This window comes from Otolemur garnettii, unplaced genomic scaffold (genome assembly GCF_000181295.1).
Source record: "Otolemur garnettii isolate 467f Iridium unplaced genomic scaffold, OtoGar3 scaffold00083, whole genome shotgun sequence".
In the NCBI taxonomy this organism is placed as follows: Eukaryota; Metazoa; Chordata; class Mammalia; order Primates; family Galagidae; genus Otolemur; species Otolemur garnettii.
Window position 1 is genome coordinate 8,090,646 of NW_003852478.1, and position 14,106 is coordinate 8,104,751.

A 14,106-nucleotide genomic window follows, 5' to 3' on the forward strand; every position below is an offset into this window, starting at 1 on the left:
GGTGCACTGCCCAGGGGAGGGTGCACTGCCCAGGGGGAGGGTGCACTGCCCAGGGGGAGGTTGCACTGCACAGGGGGATGGTGCACTGCCCATACAGCTACAACCCAGACTTCAACCTTACAAAAGCAAACTCTATACCCTAATCATATGTGCCCTCATTTTAAAATGAAATAAAAAATAAATATTTTAACTCACTAGTGAATATAAAAAAGAAAGAAAGAAAGAAAAGAAAAGAAGAGAAATTTATTTAAGTTACTTAACTTATTCATTTAAGTTATCTCACTTGTCAAGGCGCAGAATAATTTCAAAGGAGATCTTAACTTACCATGGACTCTGACAAATGTCATGTTATTCTTGGTCATCAGCCCGCTTGAAGCCGAACAGGAGTACCAGCCTTGATCACCACGTGTCACACGATCTATAGTCAAGATGCTCAAAAATTTCTTCATCTCAGTCCCAATCTGGGTGTTCAGGTCTCGGATTACAGGTTTCTTGTGCTGATGATGAAAAAAGAGCTTACTGCCCTTCCAAAGCCCAGCATAACCCTACCCAATAGCTTCCAGTTACCCAAAATTAAGTGTTGGGTCCTGGTGAACATCATTCATGCTAATAATAGGAACTCCAGAAGTTTTAACATCAGGCAGACAACAAATACATTTGGTTTCAGGGGAAACAAACGGAACCATCTGAATAAGGACTTTACAGACCTTAGGCGTGAGACTGAGCTGTACACAAACTGCAGAGACACAAGCAGAGGTGGCCACAGTTAAAGAGAAATTCCCTTAAAGGGAAAACAGATCCAGGACTTCACAGAACAGAGAAATAATATGGAAAGATGTAATCACCCGGAGAAAACCACTTTTCACAGCCTGACTGTAGCAAAGTGGGCAGAGCTCCCGGCATTTCACCTTTTTGTGGCACTGTTTGTTGAGTGTACACATGTGTGGGTTTGTTTTCAGGTCTTTATATTTTATCTGGTCAGAGAGGCCCCTATCCCGCAAGCAAACCCCTTTAGGACTTATTATCAAAGCATTTGGAAGCCTGGTTTTGAATTGTTAGTGTTACCTTCAAAGAAGGGTAGTCCCAGTTGAATTCAATTGCCACATTCAGTTCAGTTCTTGCTGTGCAATTTAAAACAAGCTTCTCTCCAACAGACAGCTCAACTTTATGAGGGGGGCTCAGAACTACATCATAAATCCTATACCCTGGAGCAAGTCAATTGAAAAAATAAAAAGTAAGAGGGAAAGTGAACCTGTAAGTTGCCACAAATTATTTTAAAAGTGATACAATTTTTAAATGGGCCATCTCCCTTTCCCTGAAGATTTCACCAATACTTGGTAGTTCTTAGGAAAATGGGCTACAGAAATTTACAAAGCACTTCCTTCAAAGATGTTGAAGCCCATTGGGCAGAGAATTCCAGTGGTTTGGAGACCTAGACCCTTTAAAGGGGTCAGCTTTAGCAAATGGATGAACTGTCCATAAAATAACTGTGATTAAAAGAATTGATACCACGCAGTGTTCTGAACATTGAATTTCTCATAAAATTTGCTCCAATAATACAATTTTTTTTACTCCTTGGTCTAGGCAAGAAAGGAGATAAGTCCAATTGCACTTGGGTTTATCTGGTAGAGAAGAACAGTTGGGATGAATTGCCAAACACTATATCCTGAACTAATGTGTTTTTCAGGACTTCTGTCCTTGACCCTCTACCTCACTCTCCGGGATCTTCATGCAGGGAGTCTTTCCTTACGGTCTGACATTAATGACAGGAAAGAAGCCGTCCTCTCACCTACAGTCACAATGATGTACATGATAGACTGGTAACTTTCATCATTAATCTTGGCTTCACAGAAGACCATGCCTGCATAGCTGATCATGTAGCTGGGAAGCGTAAAGCCCTTCTTGCTGTCCCAGGAAATCCTGTTACCATCAGGAACAAACCTCTTTTCTGGATACCTCTGGGTAATAAAAAGAAATATCAACTATTTACTCCAGTACCCCAAATGAAGGCCATGTACAATGATCACTAATGCGTTTACATTATTCCTAAGAAAACAAATTGGTTTTATTCATTGTCATCTGACTCCTCCTAAAGCATCTTTTCAAACTCATTACAGATACCATATTTTAAACAAGTTACTCATCTTCATATTAGTACAGCTTAAAATTATAAAAACTTGAGAGATGATTGAAGCTGACATAACTTACCGCACAGAGGGACACATTGAGGTTTGAAACGGACCCAAGACACGGAATCACCACAGTTCTGTTTTTGTTTTCAGTAATGTACACAATCCCATGCTGGTCACTAACAGATGCAATAAATGGAGATCTGTAATCTGGAAGAGAATTCAGTTCCATTCGTGAATTAATGGCATTCCCTAGAAAAACTGGTCATCTTTCACATTGTCCAGCCAGAGACGTGAGAGATTGGAAATGGCCCTTCACACAAGCAAAGGCATCCGCGGGTCGGTCTTCTGGTAAACTTGCAGCTCTGGCAGTGCGCATGCACGTGTGCATCCGCACAGATGGAAAACGTGAAAAAAAGTCCTCCATATTGAGATCGCCTCTTTTACAATGTTCATCAAAAAGCAGAATATATTCTATAGATCCCACGCTTTAACAGACTGGTCATTATAACTCTTTTCAAAATTTACTTAAAAAATTTTAAATTACGCATTTTATTGACAAGTTTTACTGATGTTAGAAAAATAATCATGCTCTCTCGCTGTAGGCAAATAACATAAGCACCATGAAAATAAATCAAGGGATCTCAACGGATCTGTAAATCAGCAGGAAATGGCTAACAATTTTTGAATTCAGTGATGTTTACGAGAACATTTTATGTGGGCATATGAAGATTGTAAAGATCAGAGGTACAATTCTTTGTAAAATAATATTTAACAGTTATTGGGTTTAAATTAAAAATTCAGGAGTCATTAATGTCTCTGATGGCAAAAATTCAAAAAGCCACTATGCCAAAGACTGAGAAGAAAGCTAAAGCAATGTTAAGGTCATTTAATCATGATTCATACATGGCTAACCCAGGGCTGGGAACCACTCCACTCCTGCAGACAGAGGTGATGTGGTGTGGACTCATGCCTGGAGGCTCAGAGAGGTGACATTGTACCTTGCTGCACCCAACACAACTGATGTAATATTTTCCCAGCATTTCATGATGGTTGTCAGTCAAAGAGAAGAAAGAGTTAATTAAACAAAAGGGGAGAAAGGCAGCTAACTCCCTGCACCAGCAGAAGTCTGATTTCCTTCCCAGCTGGAAAGCACAGAAAAGCAGCCAATCTAGCCCACCACATGCCACAGCCATTATCTTATGAAGCCAGGGCCCACTTCCTGGCTCCATCCATTGCTGGGGAATGGGGTCAAAAGATGAGGGAAGTGAGGTGGAGACCAGAGGGGACATTAAAGGCCTGTCCATAGGGAATACTTTAGTGTTTTTTTCCCATTGTTAAACTTCATGACTAAAATTTCAGATAGTCCAAGTACTAGAACTTACATAAAAAGGCTTACATTAAAAAGGAGCATTTACTGGTATCCCCAAAGACAGGTAGTATATAAACACAGGGTGCTAGAGATTGCTACTTCTTAATATTGCCTACCTTTCATCCACATGTTTTGAAAAATTACATAACTTGCTTACAAAGTAAGACTTTGAAAGTTAAATTAACCCTTTGACGTAAAACTGAAGCTATTCAGTAAATCAGTTCTATTTCAGTATCCCAGAAAAAGGAAACAAACAAAAGAAACCCAAACAACCACCCATCCTCTCAAAATAAAATATTTACTGTAACTCCTGAAATGAATTTTCACATGTCTCCAAGTTTCCTGACTTAGGGAGAAGGAAATAACGAGATATTATGGGAGAGGTTCATCTTGTAGTATTTCCAGACAGGCTGAAAGCAGGAAATCCTTGCAATCTTCTGAGAGAGCCTCATCTCCCAGGACTGCCAGATCAAAAGGAGCCAGAAATTCTCCAAGATCTGAGCCTTGTCTCTTTCAAATCCTGCAGAGGGGAGGAGGAGGGCACAGAATTCTGTCTTAGACTATGCATACTCTGGGCAAAAATGATTCTCAAACATTGTGCAATCCATGAGGGACACAGGTCATTTTGATGATGTCTCCACTTTCCACTATAATGATCGATCTGTTATCAAAATGTAAGTGGAGATAGGTAAGAGTATTTCCCGAAGCTGATGAAATTCCTGTTCTTTAAAAGTTGCTTTTGGCAAGTCATCCTCACCTGCCTTGAATTCTCAAATGGATAAATAAAATGTTTTTAAATGTTAATCATCACTGAAAAAATAATCAAGTGTATTCCAACAAAATATGACGCAATGATTACACTCCCCAAAATTATTTGATAAATATCTCATTAAACGTAACTCAGTAGGTTTTCAACGGAAAAATAACATAGTGTAAGACTTTTGAAACACAAAAGAAAGCATCATTCATATTCTAAATACTGCATATGTGTAACATTGCATTTTATACCATACTGATCTTAAATCAGCCTCCACCATGTCAATCCCTTAGGAAGATCTGCATATCATCCATGATTCCAGACTGAACAAGAAAGGGAAAAGAACATTGTTCTCAAGAGGCCTTTTGAAGCACACAAGTATAAAAATTATTTTTTATAAAGTATAAATAAGAAAAAAAGTCCCTATGAACAAAAAAACTCCAGAGCCTTTAGCAAGAATGCTTCCCTATGCATTCTTGGGGAAATCTCCTACTCAGCTGCAGATAACTTATCTCTTTACAGAAACCTCTCCATAATTCACCCCTGAAACTTCCTTGATTTCAAGAATTTCAGGTTTTCTTCTTAAACATCAGAAGGCTTTTAATAAGTCTCCATGGCCAATGGTCAACATAGATTCACCCTACAAAGACCAGAACCAAACCAACTGGGCAGAAGAGAGGCAGGCGGGCAGGGGCCAAGTCTCTGAGAACCAGTCGGGAGCCTCATTTCTCGATGGAGGAAGCCTCAAGAGAATTTTGCATATTCCAGTTGGCAAGCAGCCTTCAGAGCAAGCCTTTTGTTATGCTTTATTCTTCTTTGCGCCTATTGTGTTTCATAATTGGTAAACTGGCGTGGGAAGGGAGTTCTACACACCGCTTACCTTGAACATAGACATAGATGACGGAAGCCAAGTCAGCTTCCCGGTAGAAGCACTTGTAGGCTCCAGTATCATTTCCGATCACTCTGGGGATTTTAAGTGTCTTACAGAAGAGGCCATCACTGCATTCTGTTATCTCCACCCTGTCCTCAGTGCCACTCTGATTGTTGGGCCAAAGCCAATCCAAGTCCTGCTGTCCCCTAAAAAATTAATTCCAGGGAGGAATTAATGTGAAGCACCCCACTATGAGGCTATCTCTAAGAAAACAGAAGATTTGGTTCTCAAACTTTATACAGATGCTTTAACAGCCAGATTTGAAGCCTTCTAACAACAATGACAGGTTGGCTTAACATGTGGCCAAAAGCCATAGGCTCAGCTTCAGAAGTCACTTATAGAAACCCCTGAGTATTCTAATAATCAATGCATTCTTTCATTCAAATACTAAGCATCTACTATGAGCCAAATATTTATTGTTAATGACTGGGTATACAGCAGTGAAGGAATTAGACAAAACTCAAGACCTTTGTGGAACCTCAGTCTAATTGGAGGAGACAGATAATTAAAAAGTAAATAAAAGTTTTGGTATAAAAGGTGATGTTTACTCCTATGGAGAAAAATATAAAAGATGAATGAAAGGGTGGAGAGTTCTGAAGGGAGAGCCTTGATGAAGCTAGCTGTATGGACACAGGGTCCCACGCAGAGACCAGTCAATGGAAAGGCCCAGGGAGGGTGACCACCTGGTGTATTAGGAGAATGGAAAGGAAACCCAAGTAGCCAGGCCAGAGTGAGCAAGGGCAAGAGTAAGAGGTGAGGTTAGGAAGTAAAGAGGTGGAACTAAGAGCCTTGTAGACCTCGTAAGGCCATGTTTAAAAACAGATCACTTGCACTGCTGCAGCTCTCTACTTCAGGAAGGGAGGGCCCCAAGGAAGATGGTCGACACCAAGAAGAACATGACATTATTGGCACTTCAAAGAACTCCAAGTCCCCATGAAGTTACAGCTCCATCAATGAAGTTACTTTTAACATACTCCATAGCCTTTTCAGAGCATGAGAAAAGTTTATGCAGAGTTTTAGAAGGGAATGTGAATTATTTGGATACTAACCCAGCCTTTGTTAAACAGCCTTTGTTTTCAAGGGCAGGTTAAAAGAGAATCTACTGAGAAATGCGTCTTAAACTAGTTAAGCTAAAGATTTCACACCTGTTCCTGTGTTTCTTTACCGAAGAGCTAGGTATCCCTTACAATATGTCATCTAAAATATTAACAGATCTGCGACAGTCTGCTGAACACTTGGTCCTCATCGAGCATGAAGCAATGGTTCTTTTGGCCCCCGCACCCCTCTTGGATGACAGCATCACTACACTCATCATGATCTCTGCCCAAAGCACACCAGTCCTGAGAAGCCTCCAACTCCCTCACATACGGCTACTACATGAGACCCCAAGATCGTCTACCTTCCCTTTTGAGGCAGGGGCTGGAAGGCACAATTTAAAGTCCTCTTCCTCTTGTCAAAGAGCTCTGTTTCCCCAGTTATCAAAAACCAACACCACGACTTCTTGTTAGCAAATGTGAGGAGCGATGTGCCAGAGCACTGAGCCAGAGGGCGGTGAGCTGCACAGAACAGTGCAGTGAGATTATCATAAACATTAAGTGACTATGGCAGTCAGAATTTTACCATGAAATCAAGTTCTTGGAAAGGGCTAAAAAGGTGTCCCAGAGTCATACTGAGTATAATAAATATGGCCCAAAACATCTCCAACTTGATTCCTTCTGGTCATTCATTCATTCAGTATTTACTGCGTGTCTGTTATATGTCAGGTGTTATACCAGCACGCTGGATGTGTGTGTTGGCAGGGAGCAGTAGGAAAAAACACCAGCAAAGTAATACAAAATTTTTGAGAGAAGACCTTTCTTATTTTTTCATTATTATATTAGTTACTTATGAACAATTACTACAATTTGATATAACTCTTCTGTATTGGAAGTTATTTTCCCTCAATAAACAATGAGTCATTTAACACAGGAAATCTGAATCTAGAATGAATCCTTACCTGCAATTAATCTGAAGAGTTGTATTGGCCATAATTGTAAGTATGTCTTTTTCTATGCTGAGCTTGGGTGGAGCAAGAGAAACACTAGGCAAACCTAAAACAAAGTAAATAAATGAGTGTAGTTGCCACTGAGTTAGACCCCATAGGAAACACCTTCCATAAACAATGCACACTCTATACTTTAAAAGACCTCTTCAGCAATTCAGTGTATAAAACTGGGAATTTACTTTTCACCATTCTCAGTAAAAGTTCACAAGCTGTGTCATAACAGGAAGAATGGGCAGATGGTCACAAACCAACACAACAGTTCTGCAATTCATGGAGCTAGGGTGGAGTTCCTGTTTTCCTGCATTGCCAACTTCAAGGTCTTACAAAAGGATATGGGACATTGAAACAAAATGAACCTTCATCTGATGATCTCACTCCCTTGGGGAAGGACCCACTGACATTTCTTATAAAACATAGGATGCACACATTTGACTAAATTGCTGATTAATGAATACTACTTAGCGAGATTTCTATACAGTTCACCTATGTACCCTGAAGGGCTGAGAGAGTCTATGACTTTGTCTCACTTTCCTTTATCAATTTTCTAGTGTACTTCCTCTGGCAACTGAACTGTTGAGGTTGAAATAATGGTTCGTATAGACTGTACATTAAAACTGGGGCGGAGGAATCAAGGAAGAGATAACATTTTCCAAGTTCGTACATATATTCGTATCAACATACTTTTCTTCAGAAAGCAGTACTAAAAAAAAGTGTAATGCTAATGAATTTCAACTAGGGACTCTCACCTTACTTCAACTAGGGACTCTCACCTTACTCATCAAAGCTCTGAACTCAGGCTTGGCACCTGTGGCTCAAGCAGCTAAGGCACCAGCCACATACACCTGAGCTGGCGGGTTCGAATCCAGCCCGGGGCTCGCCAAACAACAATGATGGCTGCAACCAAAGCTCTGAGCTCATCTTGACACCAAGCTTGGAATACAAGAAATCTGACTTTACCTAAAGGCTAGAAAGCCAGAAAAAATACTATGGGATAGATTCCTTCCTCACCATGGTCACAGCAAGGTAACTGAGTTCTTTGGCAGCTAAATGTGAAGAGCTACCAGCTGTTGAAAAGGCATCAGAGAAAGAAACCCTGTCCAATGTGCTACGGTCTTAACACACATCAAAATGCTCAAAGCACCAGCTTAGAAAGCAATTGATGCTGGGCAGGCACCCAAGCTTTCTAACTCACATCAACTAAGAACAAATGACTCTCTAGACCAAAACTGGCATTGCCCTTGTTGGACAAATAAAATAGTATGAACAAACATGGGCAAATATGAGACAATATAAATGAAGAAAGTCTAAGCAAACATCCAGGGCACTGAGTCTGTGGGCCCCAAGGTGCTCACACCTCCACTGATGTGCACAAAAGGCTCCTGACACAACTGTGGATTTCTTGATCAATAACACAGGTTTTTAAATAAGAAACCTAGAATCTAAGTTAGATCAACAAATCTCAGAAACTAATTGACTTTGAGACATTAGTAATGACATGTTGTGTTTGTGCAGTGGTTCTTAAAACTTCAGGCTGTGTCGGAATATCCCTAACCCTATAAATCTGCATTTCAACAAGAACTTCGAGCATCCTTATCACACATGGTCCACTGGCCACTCTCAGGGAGCTGCTGGTCTTGGTAGTCAGTATGAAGGAAATAACTGACCTCAAAAAAGGAAACAAAAAAAGCCAAAATGTTTAAAAGCCACCGAATAATGGAGTCCTACTTTGTTTAAGAAAAGGAAAATAAAAATTCATTTGAATGAACATGGATTTCAGACTTGACCAGAAACACAAGGCTGAGAAACCTGTTAAATCACGACAAACAATTCAGACAATAATCCAAATGAGAACGGAGCCTTCGGACGGCCACATTCATGGGGAGGAAAGATGGTAGTAAAATGACTCTCCATTAGCAAAGCCCACCCAGCCCCCAAAGTAAGTGACTCCTGAAGGTCCCTAAAAATTATTGTCACAGACCTCAGACTCTAGTCTCAGCCCGCTGCCCTCTGTGCTTTTTTTTTTAAGAGACATGTTCTTCATTCATAAGAAACTAAGACACAACCGTACGATCCCAGAGACACCTCTACAACAAAAATCTACTCAACAAGGCTATGAATGTTAACTTCTTGTCTGTATCTACGCACCAACACTCAATTTTTTTTGCTCCATCAAACTTCATTCATTTTCACGGGCAAGCTTGAGGTCTACTCTGAAAAGTTCTAAAGAAATAACTGTAAGAGGTACATATGCTGCTAGTCAATAAAAAGCCTTTCTATGTTCAAATCCCACAACCAATATTAATTAATTTGGGCACTGTTCTCCTTCTAGATCAAAGACTGGAAGGAAAAACAACAGTGCCTCTTTCTCTACAAATCTGATGGCACAATTACAGCCCGATCCAATTAAGCAAGTAGCACACTCCACAAGGCAAGCTCACTGTCACATTCAGGGCACCCTGGATGAGCACCACTGCCCACCTCCAAACACCCCAGGCTGAGAAGCAACTCACTTCTCTGTGGAACACGGAACAATCACATGTCCCAGGTCTTCATTCTCTTCCCATAAAGGGGGAGCAAGAGTCCCTGTGAGGGACAAGTGGTGGAGCTGGCCCTGGTGAACCAAGTCATTATTAAGAAAATTCAGGAACTGTGGACACATGATCTTGGTACCCCATGCAAATGACATGGTACCCCATGTCTTTTAAGACCTGTGATTCTTTTCTTCTGACACAAGGATTTTTTTCCCCCTTGAATTATTTGACTTTTTTTTTTTTCTTTCTCTGACCCTCTTCCTCTCTCACACTCTAAAGGATGAAAGTCTGGGAACCAGCAAACTATGGCTGCAGAAAAGTGATACCATCTGGGGAAGAAAGGGTTGCAGGACAGAATAGTAAAAGAGAGGAGAGAGGAAGGTAGGGGCAGAGAAGAGAAAAGGGGAGAGAAGAGGAAAGAGAAGAGAGAGAGAGAAGAGGGGAGGGGGAAAGAGCTATTGTATCAGGTGCCTGTGCTCCCAGCTGAAGGAGCAGAAATTTTAGGCGGCAGGGAGCGTAACCCCCAAGTGCTAACACGAGGTATCAACCCCTGCAGGTTAGGTTTACAGAGCTTTACAGCCTTTAACCAAGGATCAAAGTTCTTTGAAAGATGTTAAAAGTTTTACACAGGAGACTTGACTGTTTCTCCGAGACACTGGGGAAGTTGTCACAGCCCTGGGGACAGGCCGTAATCTCCTCTCCGAGGAGAGTACCGTCCTGCACTAAGAAAGGAAAAGCAGTGTCCCTCTCCTCCGGGCCTCGCCTCACACAGTGGGTGTGCTTGTGTGTTTGAGCCAAAAGGGAACAGCCGCCCGAGGTCCCAGCTTGTCTCAGTCCGAGGCAGAGAGGCGAGCACGGTGCGATCCCTGCAAGGCTCGGTTCCCCGCGCCAGGGCTAGGCTGTTTCGCGCATCCAGACAGCGTTTCACCGCCTGTACTCGCCCGCGGGGGCACCTCCTGCCTGCCAGCCCCGGGCGCTTTCCCATCCCCACCTCCCAAGAGCCTAAGGGTGCGTCGGCTCCGCAGGACACGCTCCAGCCGAGTCCCTGGCAGAGACCAGAGTCAGGCAAAAGCAACCGGGCTGGAGACCAGGAGAACACCGGCTGGCCAGGAAATCTGAGCCTCAGTTTCCCCAGTGGTAAATGAAAGAACATAAAGTGTCAAGTCTCTCAATTCGCCAGCTCTAAGATTCCAAGTTAGATGGTTTCTCTCCGCCCGCACCCGACCTCTCGCCTTCCTCCTAGGGAGTGGGCTCCTTACCCACAGAGGCCGCCCGGGTCTGCACGCAGAGCCACAGAGCGATGGCCAGCAGCGCCTTGCTCTCCATCCCGCACCTCGAGGCGGGCGCAGAGCCCAGAACTCGGGAGACGGTTCTTTCTCCCCACGCCTGCCCAGCGGAGGAGGCGCGGAGGTGGAACGCGCCGCCCAGCGCAGGACCCCGGAGCCCGCAGGGCTAGGGTGCCCCGGCTCCCGGCGCGGCTGCAGGGGCTTCTGTGGGTGCCTGTAGTAAAGGATTTCCCGGCTGCGGGACTGGCTCTGGGCTTTCTGTGGCCCGCGAGCGATGCTCCGCGATAGCAGAGGAAGCGCAGGAGCCACACACAACCTGCTTTCCCGGGGTCCCGGGACGCAGTGCCGGGCAGGAGCCGGAGCCAAACCTCCAGATCGCGGGGGCGGGGTCCAGGGGCGGAGCCGCGGGGGCGGGGCCTAGGGCGGGGCTCTCCGGTGCCGCCGCCCCGCCCCTCGTCCGCGCCCCGGGGCCGGGATTCCGCGGTCCCCAACCCTACGTTTCCCGTCACGCCCGGGACCGCTTCGGCCCGGAGTCGCCGAGGGGAGAACATCTGGGAGCAACAAGTCGGTTACTAGGGGGAAAGACGCAGCGGGTAACGGCTGTGAGCCACTCCAAGGTTCACCTGGTCGCTGGCTGGAGATTTGGGGAGCATGACCCAGAGCGCAACGAGGGACTCCGCGCCCTCACTAGGAGCGTCCAAGCGCGGGGCGCTCTTGGCCGTAGCGCTTGTGAGGTGGTTAGACTCACCGGACAGACGTGGACACTGAGCCGAGACGAATACAGGGTCTCACACTGGCAGGGACTCCAGCCCGCAGTTTCAGGTTTTGTATTAGTGTTTGTTTAGAGTGTTTTGTTTGGCCAGCACAATTTTAGTTTGAAAATCTGAATCTGGTTGCCTTTAATCAGAAAATACACTTGCCTGGTTCAGCAACTTTCCAGCTATTTCCCCTCCTACCCAGAGGCTTTAAATATTTTGAAGTTGGCTGCCTAAACCCCAGAAGGGTTTGGAAGCCCTGCCTGGCTCTGACCAAAAACCTAGGGCAGGGAGGTGAGCCAGGCTCGGGCGCACCTGCAGCGCGAAGGTCACTGCCCCTCAAATGAGATCTCCCATAACTTTGGCCAGCCCCTTTTCAGAGCAGAACTTCCAGCCAAGACACCCTTAGGCCGAGAAGACTTTACTGGGAGAGCAGTGACGCCCTGTGACGACTGCAGGCCTGTGTCCTCCCGTGCGGCCTTGGGAGTGGAGGGAGCTCAGATTCCTCCCTCACTCTGTCTGTTACTTCTCGTTTTCTCTCCGACTCTCCCCACGACTGGGGAATGATGTAAAATGTTCCCAAACCTCATTAAATAGGGATCTGTCTGAAATATGAATGTATATCGTTAAAACTTTTTTGGAAAAGTACAAAAAGGTTTCGAGTGAAAAGACCTTTGTTTGGCAAAAGAGGCAAGCCTTTTTACCACTCCTGTTTCCAAGCAAATTCGAAACACGTCCAGGTATATAGGTGTATCGTCTTCCTCTTTCCTCGCATGGCAGCTTGGTACAAATGCTGTTTTGAGCCTTGACTTGATCTCACTTTAAATTACTCTTTGGAAATCATTCTACATCAACTCTTAAAGCTCTACCTTATTCATAGTGACATGGTGTTCCACAGCATGGTTGTATTTACTAAGAGGTATTTATTGGGGGGAAGGGAGAGGATACTTGAGGAAACTCCTCTTTCCCCGCTGGTATATTTAGCAAATAGACCAGAATCGGCCCTGGCAGAGTTGGATAAAGGGGAGGGAGACCGAACCTGCTTTGGGGAAGGCTATTTTTCTCCATCTCCATCATCATCTCAACCTTATTTACAATTCATGACACTTCCTCTTCCGTGTCTCACTTAGGAAGATAACGTCTCCTCCAAACGCAAACCAGAACCTGCAGGCTTGGGGTAATAGCCCTGTTTAGCGGTCCTAGAGGAAATGGTCCTTCTTTGATGGCCACAGACCAGAATGCGGCAGGGTCTCAATGACATCAGCCTACCACAGTCCCTCCCACACAGCGCTTAGAAGTGCCTTGCCCTCCTAAAAAGAGGCAAAGTCTGTTGTTAAAAAAAGGTCTGTTCCCAGTGCAATGCGCTTCGTTCTCTGGCATTGCAAATTTCCGTGAGTTGATCAGACAGCACAGATAGTGCCACCATCTAGCAAAGTGCCCCTGGTGCACTCTGCGCTCCCTACATGCTATGCAGACACATTCCCTGGAGAACAGAGTGTTGGCTGAGTGCACAGACTCTGGGTCACTGCCTGGCTGGACTTATACATCTACTGTGTATTATCTGTGTGATCTCAACCCACGTGTACTGGTTATTTATGAAACACACAAAAGATCATCATAGTACCTTCTTCATGGCCTTTTAATAAGAATTAAAGGACGCACTACATGCGTCAAACAAGCACTTAAAATAGGATTCAACAGCTAGTAAGCACCAAATGCACCTTATAAAACATTCCTTAAAGGTGAGTTATGGTACCAGGCACAGGCTGCTTGACACTGCCAGGATCTACACTGCAAATTCGGCTCACTCAACAGCTTTTGAGCACCTACTACAAGCTGGCCACTGTTTCAGGAACTGGGGTTACAATAGTGAAAATAATGGCGATATGGTCTAAATGAGAGTCATCACAACAGCTTCATCCAGGACAAATCTCATCTACTCACAGATGACCCTGTGTCTCCAACTCCTTTTTTGGGCTTGTGCACACACAGTATACGTGTCACCACGGTCACCTTCAAAGTAGTCCCCTTGGCCCTCTGGTGACCACAGTACATTGTTCACATCCAAAGAACACTGCATAAAATCCAGTCTGCAGTCCCCAAATTTGCTTGCACTATCACTAGCATTTTGGACTTCATATCTTAACAAATAAATATAAAAACTGGTAAAAGGTTAACAATTGTGGGAGTTGAATGATGGACATAAGGGTTCATTTGACTCTCTCAACTTTCACATGTTTGAAGTTTCTATGATAAAACAATTCTGTAACTAGAATCAAAGTGCTATCCAGTCCAGTATAA

At 44.1% G+C, this 14,106-nt stretch overlaps 1 protein-coding gene across 1 annotated transcript in view; it reads right to left on the reverse strand.

The window, feature by feature from the left end:
- KDR (kinase insert domain receptor) overlaps positions 1–11,090 on the reverse strand; it is a 46,875-nt gene extending 35,785 nt beyond the window's left edge. Inside the window, exons 1-7 of the mRNA XM_023515989.1 lie at positions 11,024–11,090; positions 7,186–7,279; positions 5,139–5,335; positions 2,209–2,339; positions 1,790–1,958; positions 1,066–1,205; positions 326–497 (exon numbers count right to left, since the gene is read on the reverse strand). Of these exons, the coding sequence (XP_023371757.1) occupies positions 326–497; positions 1,066–1,205; positions 1,790–1,958; positions 2,209–2,339; positions 5,139–5,335; positions 7,186–7,279; positions 11,024–11,090 (970 nt within the window). The remainder of the gene's footprint in view (positions 1–325; positions 498–1,065; positions 1,206–1,789; positions 1,959–2,208; positions 2,340–5,138; positions 5,336–7,185; positions 7,280–11,023) is intronic.
- Between the last annotated feature and the right edge of the window lie 3,016 nt (positions 11,091–14,106).